Genomic DNA, 17,290 nt, shown 5'->3' on the forward strand with positions numbered 1-17,290 from the left:
GCCCCAAAACACTCTGAGCCTGCTATAGGGAAGGGGAGAGAAACTTACTTCTTCCATCAAGGCTGTCTCTGCTGAGAGCATATCCAACCTGCCCTTGGAGGGTCCACACTGGTAGAATAAACCTGAATCTTATATTAGAACTCAGGGTTCCTGGACATCCTTCCACATGCCCTATGCTCCCAACCCCTCCTGGCCCTGAGACATTCATCTTGGGATATGATGCTTGGCAATGAGCTCAAACAAGATAATATCTATAAAGACCTTTGAAAACTTAAAGAAATGGATAAAGATTATCATTAACAATTCTGTGCATCCATATTTGGAGCAGTTAGGTGGTGCTATGGATGGAGTGCTAAGCCTGTAGTTAAAAAGTTCAAATCTAACCTCAAATAATTACTAGCTATATGACAGTGAGCAAGTCATATAACTCTATTTGCCTTTGTTTCCCACCTGTAAAATGAGCTGGAGAAGGAAATGGTAAATCATTCCAGTACCTTTACCAGGCAAATCCCAAAAGGGGTCACAAAGAGTAAGACAAGATGGAAAAATGACTAAAAACCACAGCATCTATATTTACACACACAGATTGACCCAGACTCATGCATGGAATATCATATATATTTTCACTCTTCATGCTCATGTATATAGTAATCTACATATACTTTGTATCTCATTTATACACATATGCAATCACAGTCACCTAGATACATACACAGTCTTGCACACACAAAAATGATTAGTGCTTACACATTTTCAAAATTTTATGGTCATACTAGTGTGCACCCTCATTTGCATTTTCACATGCACTCACATATACATATACTCACAGTGTATTTGTATGTGTGTGTGAATGGGATTGAACATTCACAAACACATTTGCCAATACATAGCCCCATACTCATATCTTATTCTTTCATATGCACATGTATTCAGATACACAGACTCAGAATCCCAGTTTATAGCTCTTCCCAAACATTCTTCCTCCCACATGAGAACCTTTTTACCCTTCTCTAAACTCTCTCCTTTGCTTGGAGCTCTAAAGAGCTCTAAAGAGAAAGGAGCTCTAAACTGCTCCTTTGCTTGAGCTAGGGCATGGCCAAAGATGATAAATTCCCAGTTTCCTGCTCTGAAGAACCAACTGAGTTGTGATCTGTGACCTTGTGATCATATGATATTCTGAGTTCAATTCCCTCCAAAAAGAATGTTGCAGTTTGGGGAGCTGGATCCATATAAGGCTAAGGAGGAGACCAAACTAGGTGGAGGAGTTTGGGTGAAAAGTGAAAACCCCCAGGAGAAACTTGGATTTTTGATCTTCCCTTTGATCTGGAAAAATAGAAAAATAGATTTTTTAAATCAAGGAGGGATAGAAGGAAGAAATAAGGAATGGGGCCAAAGGGGAAAGAAATTAGTATGAGAGGGAAGAGGATGAAAATAAAAGAGAGGGAGAGAGACTTAGTGTGTGAATTGGGGTGGGGGAAGAGCAGATTGCAGCCAATTTGAACATTGGGACAAATGAAACAGAGAGAGGGGGGAAGGGGGGAGAGAGGGAGGGAGGGAGGGAAGGAAAGAGAGAGGGAGGGAGACAGAGATGGGGGAGAGACAGACAGACAGAGGGAAAGAGAAATAGACAGAAAGAGACAGAAAGACAGAGAGATACAGAGACAAAGGGAAAGAGACAGAGATAGAGACAGACAGCGACAGAAACAGAGAAAAAGAAAAAGAGATAGAGAGACAGACAGAGAAGCAGAGAGACATAGATAGAGACAGAGACAGAGAGACAAAGACAGAGAAGAGAGAAACAGAGAGAAAGACAGAGACAAAGGTGGGGAAAGAAAGAAAACCAGTGAGACATGCAGACAGAAAGAAATAGAGAGAGTAGCAAGAGAGAGAGGAAGAAAGGGAGAGGGAAAAGGAGAAGAGGGAAAGGGAGAAGAAGGAAAGGGAGAGGAAGAGGAAAAGGGAGAAGGGCCCTGGACAGTGTGAGCTTCAAAGCAGGAACACCTAGCTCCCCCAAGGAAAGATGAAGCTGAGTCATTTATCCCCCGAGTCCTGCCTGGCTGGGGGCTGCGCCAGCAGAGGGGCACTATCTAAGGCAGCCACACTAATTAAAACATTGGCTGCCCCGCCCTCCCCAGTCACACCTCACTCCCCACACAAATTACATTTGATAGTATTTTTTTTATTTACTGTCACTTGTAATTAAATCTGTAATCATTTGTCTGAGGTGGGGGTGATCCCCCATTTCCTAACTCAGGGTGCCTATGTGTGGGTGTGAATGTGTGTTTGTATACTTAGAACCTGGTGAGGAGGCAGGAGGGGGTAAGGAAGGAAGTGAGCTCAGGCAGTAGGGAGATCACTGAAATTGGCAAGCTGCTTGGTAGGGGTGCATGTGCCTTGTGTGGGGGGTGTATGTGTGTGCCTCTGTGTGTGTGAGCAAGGGCATCTGGGGAGGGGGTGTGCATGGTGGGGGGAGTGTGTGTGTGTGTATTCGAAGCTTTGGGTGGTATGAACCTTCATGTAGCACTGTGTGAGATTTAACACTTATAAGCATATGCATGTCAGCAAGGATTTTCTCCAGTCTTCATTGTTGTCTTGTGTAGGTGTACTGTTATGTGTCCAAATGTATGGGGAGAGGGTGACACTGGTATTGGGGGTGTGAATATAACAGTTCTTAGACTTAAATGAGTAAAATCAGGGGACCCAACATGTTTCTCTGGACTGCCTCTGATCCACAGAAAGGACTCCAAATTAAATGCAATTTAACTTAGGTCCTTTTTTTTCCTCCTTAAAAAGAAATTTAAAAAATAATACTATCTCAGAGAATGTCGAGCTTTATCCAGGGAGCCACATCAAACAACCAAATACATGCTGGCCATACACATGACCTGGGGCAAAGTCCTTCTTTGCTCCAGGCTTCAGCTTCCTCAATGGGAAGATGAAAGGGTGAGCTAGGCTAGGTGAGTTGTAAGGTCCCAACAAGCTCTAACAATCTGTGAGACTATTGATCACGGTCTTTGCTCTAAAGACTGAAACTTCCAGAGGTTTGATTCTGAATGAGGCTATCAGAAAAGCAGAGCCTAGAATGACTTGGTCTCTGTGCTACTATAGGCACCATAAGGTAAAATTACACTAATGGTTCCCAGTCTGTGTGTGGTTGTGTAGAACTGACTCCCCAAAGGCAGGGCTAAAACGGAGTTAAGGTTTTATGGAACTGGAAGATTCCATGAGCAAATGTACTGTGTGATCTGGGTGGATGCATGTGAGAGAATATTTGAAATATACTCCCACTAAATTAGGAGTCTATCCCTCACTCTGCTATCAACTGCCTGTGTGATTCTGGACAAGTCTCTACCCCCTCTGGACCTCAGTTTCCCCATCTGTAAAATAGAATGTTTGGACTAAAGAACCCCTGTGATCCTATGCTGGGCGATTAACAAAGCTTCCTTCATCTCTGAATCTGGTCTTGAGTAAATGTGAGATCCCTCCTGGTCTTGATGGGATGAGTGGAGGGACTGAGCATGAGATCTGCTTGGCAGAAGAGGAATTCTGTATCTCAAATGGAGAACATTCTGCCTGAATCTGGAATTCATGGCCCAGGTGGTAACAAAGTCCGGGTTTAAGCTGAAATGATGTTTAGGAGACAGTTTCTGACCATGGTCAGGTTCATCTGAGGCCAGGATCTGGGATCAATGACCAGATTTTCTCCCTTATCATCTATATGTCTAACACGTGTGGTTCATATGAGAATCTGTGACTATAAGCTGGTTTGTGTGATGGGGAAAGAATCTTGGCTTTTGACTCAGAAGACCTCAGTGGTGGTCCCACTAACTCACTGGGTAAGCCATTTCTGATAGCTGAGACTATTTCTTCAGTCCTAAGAGTGGGAGAGTAATCCCTGCTCTGCTCCTCCCGTAGGGCGGAGACCGGAAAAGAGTTTTTTGAACAATGAAGTTCTTGTGTTATAGATACGTGAAATTATTCTTACCACAGACTTCATTGTCACATTGTGCATCTGAGGCTTGGATATACTTTCATCAGGAGTGTGTCTGTGGATACAGAGTGCATGTGTATGTGTGCGTATAAATGTTTAGACATGTATAGCTTTGTGAGCCCACTTGTAAACAAAGTAGGTGTATAAATGCTCATGTGTCTATCCCTGAGCTACTTTCTGACCTAGGACTTCCTAGCCTCAGCCCCAGCCCCGGTTCAGTACCCCATTGAGTGACATGATCATGCTCCCATCCCCTCCTCTCCACCCAATGCTCCCAGCCCCAGCTGATTAATCATGGAGCCCAGTGGCTTCCAGCTTATCAGCTGCCTTAATAGCTGAATAATTCCAGTACCATCATCAGAACCTTAATTGCTTTCATGCCAGACCGGTGGCCTACAGTGCATGTTGAATAAGGTGAGCTCCCTGGAGTCAGTCTCACTCTTCTCTGGGGTAGGCTCAGGGAAGCAAGAAGTCTTAAGGAGCCATTCCTAAAGAAGGAGGTATCCTGATTTCTTTTCCATATGCCTTAGATGCTGCATAATCCACAACATGCTGGATTCTCAGAACTTTGATCATTAACTAACCCCTTATCCTCAGCCCGAAAAAGAGCCCAACCCCAGTAATAATCTGAGCCCTGACCTCTACCCACCCTTTCATAGCAAGCAGTGCTGAGCTTCTAAATGTTTTTATTAACAGAGAATTGGAATAGACCAAATCCCAGTCCCCAAGGAACTCGCAATCTGGGAAGAGAAAACAAAGGAAGCGTCTCCTGGTTCTCTTCTCAGATACTTCAAAGTGTGAGAAAAGTGGACCCTACACAGAAAAGAACAGCCAAACTACCCTATGCAGTTCTGAGCACAAAGGCCATAAGAGTTCAGAGAAGGGAGATTTCTTGGCAGTTTAAGGAAGTCGGGGAAGGCTTCCTGGAAGAAGTGGGATTTTCTTGGACCTTGAAGTATAAGTAGGCTTTGAATAGAAAGATGGCTGAGGACTGAGTAAGGAGGGAGAAGTGTATGAGTAGGAAAAAAACAGCAAAGTCTCAGAAGTGGGAATGGACCTGACATATGTAGGGATCTGTGAAGAGAGTGTTGGAGAGTAAGATCAGAGACTGGAAAATAAGTTGTAACCATGTTATAGAGGTTATAAATAACAAATTGAGGAGTTTGAGGGGAGTCCCATAGGCAGTGGGAAACCCTTGTAGGTTCTTTAGAAAGAGTGCGATACAGTGAGATTTATGGCTGTATGAGATGATTCTAAAGGAGCATGGGACAGGATGCTGGAGGCAGGAAGGCTGCCCAAAAGGTAGGGATGGGCATCCAAAAGTTGCTCCTTTTTCACAGTGTCCCCTACTGTGTGGGATAGGGTTGGAATGCTCACAGCCCTTTCCCTCCTCTGTCTACAGCCACAGTGATCCTGAATGAGCTCAACTGGACAGAAGCCTTAGAGGATGTATTTGTAGAGAACCGTAAGGAAGATCCATCACTGCTATGGCAGGTTTTTGGCAGTGCTACGGGGGTCACCCGATATTATCCAGGTGAGTATCTGGGGGGATAAGGACCCTCAGCCCCAGGGACTGCTCCCTATCCTTGTAGATCAAGCTAAAAGTAAAACCAGGGACCAATTGCAGAAATCCTATGCCCACTCTTTTGTCATCCCTTTGTCCTCTCTCTGCCTCCCTGGCATATGGAGATGTGAAATCTGGCCAGTCTTTTACTTCAGGGCATGGAGAGGGCATGGTAGCAAGGGAACGATCTGGGCTTCTGGCCCCAGCACTTCTGTTTTCTAAGATCCTCTTCTTGGAACCAGCTCTCTCCTTGAAGAAAGAGTTCAGAGCTTAACCCCACGATGCCCCTTTGGCTCATGATCCTTTCCCATGCCCTAGAACTCTCAGCCTCTTTCTACTTCACCTGCCCCACAGCTACTCCTTGGAGAGCACCAAAAAAGATTGACCTGTATGATGTCCGCCGGAGACCCTGGTGAGTGTGGGGCACTTGGGGGTGGACGGGAATGCATAGAACCCATCTGACCACACTGGGTTGGAGTGGCTGGGTCCTTCATGTCCTACCCCATTCTCTGCCTTCTATCCCTAAAGCAGCAGCATAAACCCACCCCCTGCCCTCTCTCTCTTTTCTCTCCTCTCATTTTGTCTTCTCTACTTGCTCCATTTATTTCTTCCCTCTTTTTGCCTACTTCTTCCTTCTTTTCATTTCTTCCCTTCCACTCTCTGCTTCCCTTTCTCCCCCTCTACTTTTCTTCTTCCCTCTTTCTGACTCTTATTCTCTCTACCTCCCTTCTCAATTCAATTCATTCAACACACAATATTAATTTTCTAAAGTATATTCACCTCTTAATTCCATTCCTTTTTCTGTCTTTCCTTTCTCCTTTCCTCTTTGCCTCTCTCCTTTTCTATCCCCTGTTCTTTCCCCTTTTGTTTTCTCTCCTTTGTTTTCCCCACGCACTCTTTCCCTTCTCTACCTAACTTCTTTCTCCCTCTCTTATCCTCCCTCCTTCAGCTCTCCTTGCTTTTCATGCTATTCCTCCTCCTCAATTCAACAAACATTTAAGAACCTACTATGTGCTCTCTCTCTCTTTTTCTCTCTCCTACTCTCTCCTTTTCTTTCTGTCCAACTCTTCTCCCATATTCTCTCCTTTATCTTTTTCTTGATCCCTCTTTTTTTGCTTCCCTTTCTTCTCTCATTTTATCCCTCCCTATCATCTTCCCCTCCTTTGCAACTTCCTTCTTTTCTCTCCCTCTCTCCTTCTCTATTCTTTCATTCTTTCTCATTTGCTCATTCTCTCCATCTTCCTCTCACTATTTTACTGTCTCTTTTTCTCTCTCATTCTTTCTTCCTCCCTCTCCCTGTCCCCTTTCTCCTCCTTGCCTTCTTCTCCCTCCCCTTGTCTTCCTCTCCCTCTTTCTGTCCCCTTCTCCCTCTATGATATCCCAGCCCTCTGAGCAGGGAGCAGCCAACTCTGTCCAATTTTCATTTCACACATCGTTGCCACTGGAAAATGGATACAATAACGCAGGCGGGGGCACCCAGGCTGCAGCTTTCCATCTTCCCCCTCCCCACAATTCTCATCTCCATCCCTACCATCTAGACCTATCTAGCCTTTCTCTTCTTTCCTTCTTTCTCTGTGGGAGGGGGCTGAGAATAATCCAAAATGAGAAAGGGATTTCCCAGGGGCTATGATACCTTTCTTCAGCAAAGCCAAACTAGCCTAACCATTGTCACCCATACCTTTTGCCTCTAATCAGTGGCCATATGGACCAGTCTTATGTGAGTGTCCCCATGACCACCACCATTACAATCCCTCCAAGTAACCAAGAAGCAATGGGTTGGCTCCAAAGCTGCTCCAAAGCTTTCTTTGTGAGGACGGGGAAAAAACTAGAGGGAAGAAGTTAGCTAGAGGAAAAGAGCCTTTGGGGAAACCTGCAAAGGATATATTCTACCAATCATACCCATTGTCCATGGCTAGGAAACAACATGGGTAGGCTCACAACTCAGTTCTGAAAACCATATACTGGGAGCGCTGAGGGCCCAAGAAGATTGTTTTCTCATTTCCCACCTTGAATGGAGCATTCACTCCCAGAAATCCTCCCTTTGTAGTGTCAATTCCCGAGTTTGCCCAAAGCAACAACAGTGATAATTTATATAGCACTTTATAGTTTGCAAAACACTTTATAAGCATCATCTCATTTTATCCTCACAACACTTCTGGGAGATAGGCATTATTGCTATTTCCATTTTGCAGATAAGGAAACTGAGGCAGAGGTGAAGTGACTTATCGGGGTCATACTGTTAGTGTCTGAGGCTGGATTTGAACTCTGATCCTCTATACCATCTAACCAAGGAATCCCATTACTAAACACATTAGGGGAGACAAAATGAGCTTCTTGAAGGCAGGGACAATGATTTGGCCTTTCTTTGTATCTCCAGCACTTAGCACAATGCTTGATACAGAGCTGGCACTGCTCCCTTACTGACCAACCTCCCAGACAGTCAATGTGAAATCTGTTCCCTGAGTGGGAAATTCCACTCCCTGTTACCATCACTTATACTTACATTGCTCTCCACACCACCCCAAAATCTCTGAAAGTTCTACCATTCTGAAATGGCAGATTTCAGGGTAAATAAAGATGAAAGTTGGCATTGGAGGGGGGGACAGGGTGGGAAGGTAGGAAAAAGTGGGGGGTGGACAGCTGCAGTCCCAGAAACCTGGCTGCAAGTTTTACTCCAGCAAACATTTTCAAATGTTTATTGATGCTTTGTGTTTATTTTCACATTCATTTCCAAAAACGTCCCTTGCACCTCTCATATCTAAAGAGTTATTCCTCAAAATATTTTTCCCAAGTCAAGGGGCAGAGTTTATTATAATTGTAACTCAAACTAAAGTGGGCTACATTCCAAAAGAATTTAGCAAAGAACCAGGAGCAAGAAGGTAAATTTATAGGAAAAAGATAAAGAGACCAGTTGCTTTGTGTCACTGATGTGCTCATTTTATGGCTTAGAGGTAGAACTGAGGCGTGGTCTTACATCTGGAATTCAGGAATGGTCTGGTCTGCACCCCATTATTGAATTCTACATTATGTTTTTAAAGTGGGGTGGGGAGGGGAAGAAGTCAACAAAAACCAACCAATACACCACCTATGTCTGAAAATCTGTGCAATATTCCACACCCATAATAATTGCCCACTCCAAGCTCCCCAAACCCCCCTGCAAAGAAGAGAAGAAGATGCATTTCTTAACTCATTTGTGAAGCCAAGCTTGGCCATTATACTTAGCCAGCACTCAATGTCATTTTTCTTGTTTTTTTTCAATTTACATTGTTGTAGTCACTTGGCATTCTCACAAATATTTTTGAAGTGGCTTCTATATTAAAGATTCTGCTGGGTCCTGGGGAGCAACAAAGTTAAATAGAATTGTTTGAGAATTCCAAGGGGACAGGAATTCCCAATCCAAGAGACTACTCCAAAAAACCTGAATCTGAACACCTGCTCCTAAGGAATCTAGAGTCCAACAGCCCAGTGTTTAGGAACTCACGGCCTGTTGCTTCCTTGCCTCTCTGCTGAAAAGATTCCATTGAGCCCTCAGACTGTTGTTTCTCAGAGCATCCCATTCTTCTTCTGGTGGTGAGCCTCCAAGATGCTCCCAGGTGCTCTGCCTTTGGCAATTCTAGGAGTACAGTTGGAGAAGCTGGAGAACAGAGTGAAAGATGCATCAACAGAGAAAGAGTTTCCCCCAAACTTCAGCATAAAAAAGTTCAATCTCCAAATTAGATGTATTTCCAGATTAATGCTGGATAAGGAGTGAAAGGAGTGAAAAAATGGGAGGAAAAATAGGGATCTGCTAATGCTTCTAACCTGTTACTAGACAGTGTCCCTATAATTCTACCCCATAAAGAAATCTTGCCTCCATCCTAAGACCCCCAGATCCCCTCTCTATCCCCTGCTCCTAGCACTTCCCTCCAGGTCAATGCTCTGTGAGATTTTCTTGGGTAGGGAATAGCTGGGGCTTGAACCTGAGGATAACTAAACAGCTCATTATCCCTCACTAAACTCTCAGACTCTCCATCTTCCTATTCTCTGCCCTTGGTGGTTAAGTAAAAGTCTTTCCTCTTGGTTACTCAAATCCCATCAACAGCTAACAGAGTGGAAGCATTAGCTCTGCCATGTAACTTCACGATCAGGCATCCTGACAGGAAATGGACAGAGGGACAGAGGTGCTACCAACAACCAAGCAGCTCTCGTTTCCTCCAGTCCCATGCTATAGAGGAGGCTCTCAGCTCCCAGCCAGGTACCCAGGATCCTCTGTCACTAAGGAATCATAACTCATGGAGCTGGAAAGGGCATCTTGCCCAGCTATCTGGCAAACTAAAGGGCATCAATGGATAGAAGTATCACTGCAGTTGTGAGGACCCTTACCTTCTACATGAAATGACCATAAACCTGCCCCAACAAGAAGGCTTCATTCACAGGCTGTATCTGTTACATCCCCAGCGACTGCTGGTTGCAATAGAAAGGATGTTTTGGGTCCATGGCCCACTCTCACTTCCCAGATGTCAAGCATGTGCTTGCACAGCCATGAACATGCTGATCAAGACCAGAACACAGATGCAGATGAACACATGTGAATGTAAGCACACAGGGAACAGATGTACATAAGTTGCACAGGCAGGTACATGCAGGAGGACACATCTATGCAGTTCTGCATGTGTTTACATCGATATCTACACTTAGACTTATTCACACATACATGGAAAAACAGTGTATCCACAAACAATATTTGCCATCTTCCAGATGGGGAATCTGTTCCCGTGCCCAGAAAGAGTCTGGGCAATAAGGGGTAGCACCAGACTTAACGGGGTGCTCTCTTAATCCCAACCTGGAGTAAGGGATCTTGGTCTACTACCAAGGAGGCAGCCCCTTCCAGATAATGCTGTGATCACCCCAGCAGGATGTCTCACTTTTCATACCATTTTATGGTTCATTTTATATGAAACAATCCCCTTGCAAAGTTATATATATACTCAGGGAAAAAGAAAATTTGACAGAAAATCAGCCCAAAGAGTCTGGGTGATGTGCAAACATCTATGAATTTTTACAACCGTATCTGGAGACCACTGTAATCTCTCTTTCTTTTCTACTAAGAGGACTTTTGTGAAATCATTACCATTTGTCCAGTTATCTCTTCCTCCCTTGTCATAGGAATTATTTGCAATAGAAAGGATGTTTCAGGTCCATGGCCCATTCTCACTTCCCCAGAAAACCAGGACTGGGGAGCTGGATAAACAGACTGTATTTCGTGCATTTCAGGCTCAGGAGAGGATCCAATACCCAAGTCTAACACACATGTGAGGGCAAATATGGTGTGTTTGGAAAAATTCAAAGAGAGTAAAGAGACCTAAATGGACTAGCATGGTCTTCCTAGAAGCAGTAGGTCAGGGAGCTAGTTCCTGCAGGAACTGGGTATTGAAGGATCACAAGAATTAGAAAGATGAGAGAGAAGAAAAGGAAACATTGTAAGCAAAGGCTTAGAAAGTAGAAACTATAATAGCTCTTGTATCTGTAGCCCTTTAAGATTTGTAGCATGCTTTGAAGTAGATAATATGTTATCATTCTCAGCCTACAGACAGGAAAATTGAGGTTTAGATGGTGCTTTCCTCATCTCAGTATGGCATATGCAAGGGACAGTGGAGATCTATCTGGCTGAAGAAGAAAAAGGTATGCCTAGCAGAGTCCTGATAGGTAAGGTTAAAGGCAGGACTGGGCCATGTTCAGGCAGACCCTTATATGCTGGGTTAAGGGGGTAAAAAAGTTTCTTCATTGTTTTCCCTTATACAAGGAGACCCACTCTCCCTTGATTTCTTTGATATGGTAACTAATTGAGACCCAAGGGCTAATCAGTTTGATATCTCTTATCTAGTTCCCATTATCTATCTGTCCACTTTTCATTTCAACATGTATTTCATCTTATTTCAATTAATAAGCATTTTTTCTCTTTACCACCTCACCTTCTACTGGAAAAAGAAAAAACAAAATCTTTTTTTAAAAAAAGCATAATGAAGTAAAAACACATTCCCAAAATGGCCGTTATCAAAAATAGAATTTCCTTTTGTATCATGTATCACCTCCTCTGCCAGGAGGTGAGCAGCTGGCTTTGGCATGAGTCCTCTGGAATCATGGTAGGTCTCTGCATTGATCAAAGTTAAGTCAAAGTTATTTGTCTAAACCATGTTGTTCTTATTATGTAAATTCATTCCTGGTTCTGCTCACTCCACACTGCATCAGTTCATAAAAACAAGACTTCCCAGTTTTCTCTGAAATTGATCCTTAGATCATTTCCTACAGCACAATGGTTTTCCTTTATATATGTGTACCATAGTTTGTTCAATTATTTGTCACGTAATTTATACCTCCTTAGTTTCCATTTCTTTGCTACAAAAAAGAGTAGTAATAACTATTTTTGTCCTTTTCCTCTTTCATTGATCTCTTTGGGATCTAGGCCAACTAGTGGTATTATTAAGTCAAAGAGTATGTATAATATAGTAACTTTTTAACCCCTCTACTCTTTAAAAAAATCTTTATTTTAGTTTTCTAATTTACAAAATTCTATAATATTCTCTTACTACCATCTTCCACTCATGGAGATAAAAATACACAAATGAAACCTTTGTAACAAATATGCATAATCAAGCTAAAACAAATTCCCACATTGACTATTTCCCAAAAAATGTATAGAAATAGATAGATAGATAGATAGATAGATGATAGATATATGGATGGATGGATGGATGGATGGATGGATGATGGATGGATGTGTGTTTATAGAGACAAATATATAAATTGTTCCCCTAGTTCTGCTCACTTCACTATGCATTAATTCTTACAGATCTATCCCTTTCATCTCTCTTACAGCATTTACAATATTGCATTACAATAATGTGTCATAAATTAGTTCAACCGTTCCCAAATTAACTGGTACCTCCTTAGTGTCCAGGTCTTTGCTACCACATACACACACACACAAAAAAGCTTGCTTTAAATATTTCTGTAAATGTGGGTCCTTTTGCTTTTGCTTTGATCTCTCTCTCTGAATTACCTCCCCGTGGTTTCACTGGGGTATACTGAATACACTGGGTCATAGTGAATTTTTTAACTAATCATTCTTAACAGGAGCAATTACTCAGGAGTCACATCTAAGTCCTAGTCTCAGATCTGTCATTAATCCAGTATATGACCTTGAACAAGTCACTCCAAAGTGTCAGGTTTTCTACCTGGAAAAAATGGGAGGTTTGGAATAAATGATTCCAAATTTAAATTTGGAAGAGACTTTAGAGAACATCTCATCCAAGGATTTATTTTGCAGATAAAGCAACTGAGTCTTGGGGAGAGAAAGTAATTTCCTAAGGTTTATATAAGTAGTAAGAGAAAGAGTAAGGATTTGAATTCATGTCTTCTGTTTCTAAATCCCAAAACCTTCCCATCATACTATCCTACTATTAAAGGCCTCTTCCAGCTCTTAAGCCTATGATCTAGTTCTGCATCTGAGAAGGAGTTGAGATTTGTTTAGGAATACATGGGGATGGGGCTGGCTGGTCTTGATCCTCACCAGAAGGAATGTTCTGGAATAGGAGAGAGCAGCAAACTCACTGAGGTTCAATTGTCTCCTGATAGAAATCCCTGTCTCAGGCTTTTCATTACAGTTCTTCATGAGATATTCATGGTCCACCAGGAAGAGAGCAGGGAGGAAATCCCCTCCCTCCCTAGAGGAAATCATAGGGCTGGAAATTTAGAGCTGGAAGGGACCTCAGGATCTATCTAAATCAAGAGTTCTTCACCTTTTTGAGTCATATGGTCTACTTTTCATAACTGTATTTGCTGCCTACATTCATAATGGAAGGAAAATGCTAAAACTTTAATTAGAGATTAATGAAAATCAAGGTAATTTTTTTCTCCTGAAATCTAGCTGTGCCTCGATTTCCCCATATGTAAAATAAGATATGCAGAGATTTAAGATGTTCATGTCACACAGTTTGTAAATGTCTGAAATCCAGATCTTCATGCTGCCTCTAGAGAAAAGTATGAGGAAAACCCCCAGACTTTGGGAAGGGATCTTAGCTTATATTTTATCCCTTTCTTTCTTATCTAGGTGGATCCTGATGTAACTATGTCACCCAAAGAGACCCAGTTTTCCTGTCCTGGCCCCATAGGAACTAACTCCTTTCCCCTTAGCTGGAGCACAGACAGGGCTAAGGATTCTCAAGAGGAGCTTTACCAGGAAAATTGGAGAGAAGCAGACATTTAGAAAGATTGAGTGTGCAGAACTTTGAGCAGGAATATTGGTGGCAAGTACACTGAATTTGGAGACAGAGAGCTTGAGTTTGAACCCCAACTCCTTTGCTTATTACCTTGTAACATGGGCAGGCTTTCTCTAAGCCTCAGTTTTTCCATCTGCAAAATGGGGAGGTTGGCCCAAATTATCTCTGAAGTCCCTTTCCCAGCTCTAAATCTGTGATCCTTGTACTGATGTAACAACTGGAAGATTCAGGCTCAGCTCTACCCACTCCCCCAGATACTCGAGATATTCTATGGTCCAGATCTACAACCAAAAATCCAGTTTGTAAAAACACCAATGGTAGCTGATCATTTCTACCAATGGTAAGAGAAAATTGATAGAATAAAGATTACACCAAAGCTGTTGTTTATCCTTCATTCTCAAAAAGTACCATGACATCAGGGAAGTGACACCATGACATGCAAGTGAATTGGATTTAAGTGGCGGAGGGCTGTGCAAGGTCACCTGCCTCACTTTCCTTTCTAGAACCATATGGGTCCAGTGGCCAAATATAGATCACAATAATTGTTGATGGCCCTGAATGAAATGGGCAACCTTGGCCTTTTAAAGCTAAGCTGTTTAACCACTCCAAAGCTAGGATGAATCTTAAATATCTCCTAGCCCAATATCCTCATTTTACAGATGAGAAACTGAGGTCCAGACTGGTTATGACTTACCCAAGATTACATAGGTGTTTCTAGAGAAAGAATTTATAACTGGAACTTCTGACTCCAAATACAATGCTAGATCATAGCAAGTTTCTTGAAAATAGGGGACTCTCGCTTTCTTATCTTTGAATCTCCTTGAAAGTGAGCACTTATTCTTTGATTTGAATAATATAGGATTTAAGTGATTCAATCTCCCAAGAAAAAGCAGCTTCCCACCCCCCTACACACCCTTTGGAGAAGATATATATTCCTAGGACTCTTAGACCCTCTCTCATACTCTCGGGAGGTCATCTCTCCATGTTTCCATCCCCAGAAACTGGACAATTCCAGCAAACCATTCCAACTACCACAGGGATGGTTGTTCTGCTCTCAATATCACTTAGGATGGAGAGTTGGGGGCTAGCCTGAGCTCCATCCTCCTGATGAAGAATTGAGGGCTAGCTTCAGATCCAACCTCCTGCCCCTACATGCTCGAACACATACACAGTCACGTGTGCACACACACATGTACGTATACACCCATGGTTCTCCAGAGGGCTCATCCTAATCTTATCTACAAGCAATGCCTTCCTTCTGGATGGCTATGAAAAAAGATACTAATTCAATTTAACTCAACAAACACTAATTGAACCCCTACTATAAAGCAGCTAGAAGGCCACACTTGGAGTAGGAAAAATCTTAATTCACATCTGCCTCAGACATTCATTAGCTATGTGATTCCAGAAAAAAATCCCTTAATTTCTCTGGACTTTGATGTCCACATTTATAAAATGGGGACTCTAATAGCATCTATCTAACAGAGCTGTTATAGGGATCAAATGAAACATTATAGGCAAAAGACTTTGCAAATGTTAAAATGCTGTATTAATACTATTAGAACATATTGTGCTAGGCACTGGGAGATATAAAGACTCTGGAAGGTAGAGAGGGATAGTATCTGCCCTCAAGGAATTAATGAAATGGAGTGACCAACATTTGTATCTCTAGTGAAATTTGGAAGGGTTATAGAGCTCATGTCTCTCCAGGAGAAAGGGGTTGGTTGGAGGAGAATGGGAATGGAAGCCATGGTCCCTTGAGTCTTAAGGGACCCAAAAATCAGAGTTCCAAGGTTTTGGGGATCTTTCCTAAGGCAGACCGGGGGAAGATAGAGTTAGAAATGCCTGCCTTTGAGCCAGTAGCTGTGATGTGGTGAATAGAAAGCCATAGTGGGAATCAGAGTTCTGGAGTTTTAAATTCCAATTCTACTATTCCAGAGTTTTGTGATCTTGGGCAAATTAACCTCCCTAAATCTCAGTTTCTTTATCTGTAAAAATAATACTAACTATACTATGCTGTGAATTAATACTAGCATTGAGACCAAGCAAAAAAAGAAATCTATTCTCCTCCATATAAAAGCACTTCAGATATTTGACAAGATCAATGCTTCCATTATATACATTGAGACTAAATGCGTATTCCCAATGCCTTCAATTAATCTTTTTCATTCCTCATATTCTCCCCATTCTCCAGTCTTTTCATTATCTTTATTGTTCTCTTCTGGATGTATTCCAGCTTATATGTATATTTCCTGAAACGTGCTCCCCAGCACCAAACTCAGTGTTCTGGATGTGGTCTGAGCAGGACAAAGAATGACAGAATGTAGCTTCCTGCTAGTTCAGCACACTGTGTACCTCTCACTGCAGTGGAAGATCTCAGCAGCTTTTTGGTTACTGGCTACTTTTTGGTGATATTGATAACTCAAATCTTAAGTTCTTTTTTATAAGAATAATAAGGTCCAGCCACACCTTCCCCCCCACCCTTAGATTGATTTGAACTTTACATTTGTTTCTATTAAATTTTATCATATTTAATGTACCCCTATTGTTCCAGCACAGATCTAGACTCTGTTATCCATTATTTAGCTTCCCCTTTACCTTTTTGTCATCTGCAAATTTTGTCTATAACTTCATCCAAGCCAGTGATAAAAATGTAAAACTGTTATAATACTTGGGAGCTTTGTCTCTGATCTCCTGAGACCCATGAAATCTATTCTGCCACATACAGCCTGAAGTCTCTAGGATTTTGGTCTGTTATGTTCTTTCTGTATTGGTCTCCTATCTATGTGTGTGTCTGTCTGTCTCTATCTCTTTCTCTCTCTGTCTATATTTGTCAATGTGTCCCTGTGTGTCTGTCTGTCTCTCTTTCTGTCTCTCTGTCTATTTCTCTCCTCCCCCCATCTTCTCTGTCTCTTTCTGTCTTTATGTCTCTATTTGTGTCTCTCTCTATTTCTGTCTCTCTGTGTGTGTGTGCCTTTGTGTGTCTCTGTCTCTGTGTATTCTGTGTATTTCTGTCTCTGTGTGTGGGGGTCTCTCTGTGTGTCTCTGTCTCGATGTCTCTGTGTATGTCTCTGTCACACATACACATACACACACACACACACACACACACACACACACACATATCCACTATACTGTGATTCCTTTAGATTTGCCTTTGGTCACTTCTCCTCACCTCCTTTTCAGGTGCTTTTGTCCCCACGGACTGAATCTTCAATTCAACAAACATTTCTTAAGCACCTACTGTGTATAAAATATTGTGTTGAAAGCTAGGATCTAAAGTTTGGAAGAGACGTCTGTCCTCCATGGAACTCTGCATCTTAAAAAGTGATAAGAAAGAACAATGATGATAACTATGTAATGTGATAAGTACATCAGAGAAGTTAAAGCAAGTGCTACATAATTTTGGAGCTTATTACTGCCACTGGGAATCAAGAAAGACTTCCTGGAGGAGGTGATATTTGAGTAGGTCTTTAA

General features: G+C 42.3%; 1 protein-coding gene across 2 annotated transcripts in view; it reads left to right on the top strand.

The window, feature by feature from the left end:
- CACNA2D2 (calcium voltage-gated channel auxiliary subunit alpha2delta 2) overlaps window positions 1–17,290 on the top strand; it is a 423,504-nt gene that overhangs the window by 377,016 nt on the left and 29,198 nt on the right. For both annotated transcript variants that reach the window (XM_031958716.1, XM_031958707.1), the window contains exons 7-8: window positions 5,394–5,525; window positions 5,910–5,967. In XM_031958716.1, coding sequence (XP_031814576.1) covers window positions 5,394–5,525; window positions 5,910–5,967 — 190 coding nt within the window. The remainder of the gene's footprint in view (window positions 1–5,393; window positions 5,526–5,909; window positions 5,968–17,290) is intronic.

Source organism: Sarcophilus harrisii, chromosome 1 (assembly GCF_902635505.1).
Source record: "Sarcophilus harrisii chromosome 1, mSarHar1.11, whole genome shotgun sequence".
In the NCBI taxonomy this organism is placed as follows: domain Eukaryota; kingdom Metazoa; phylum Chordata; class Mammalia; order Dasyuromorphia; family Dasyuridae; genus Sarcophilus; species Sarcophilus harrisii.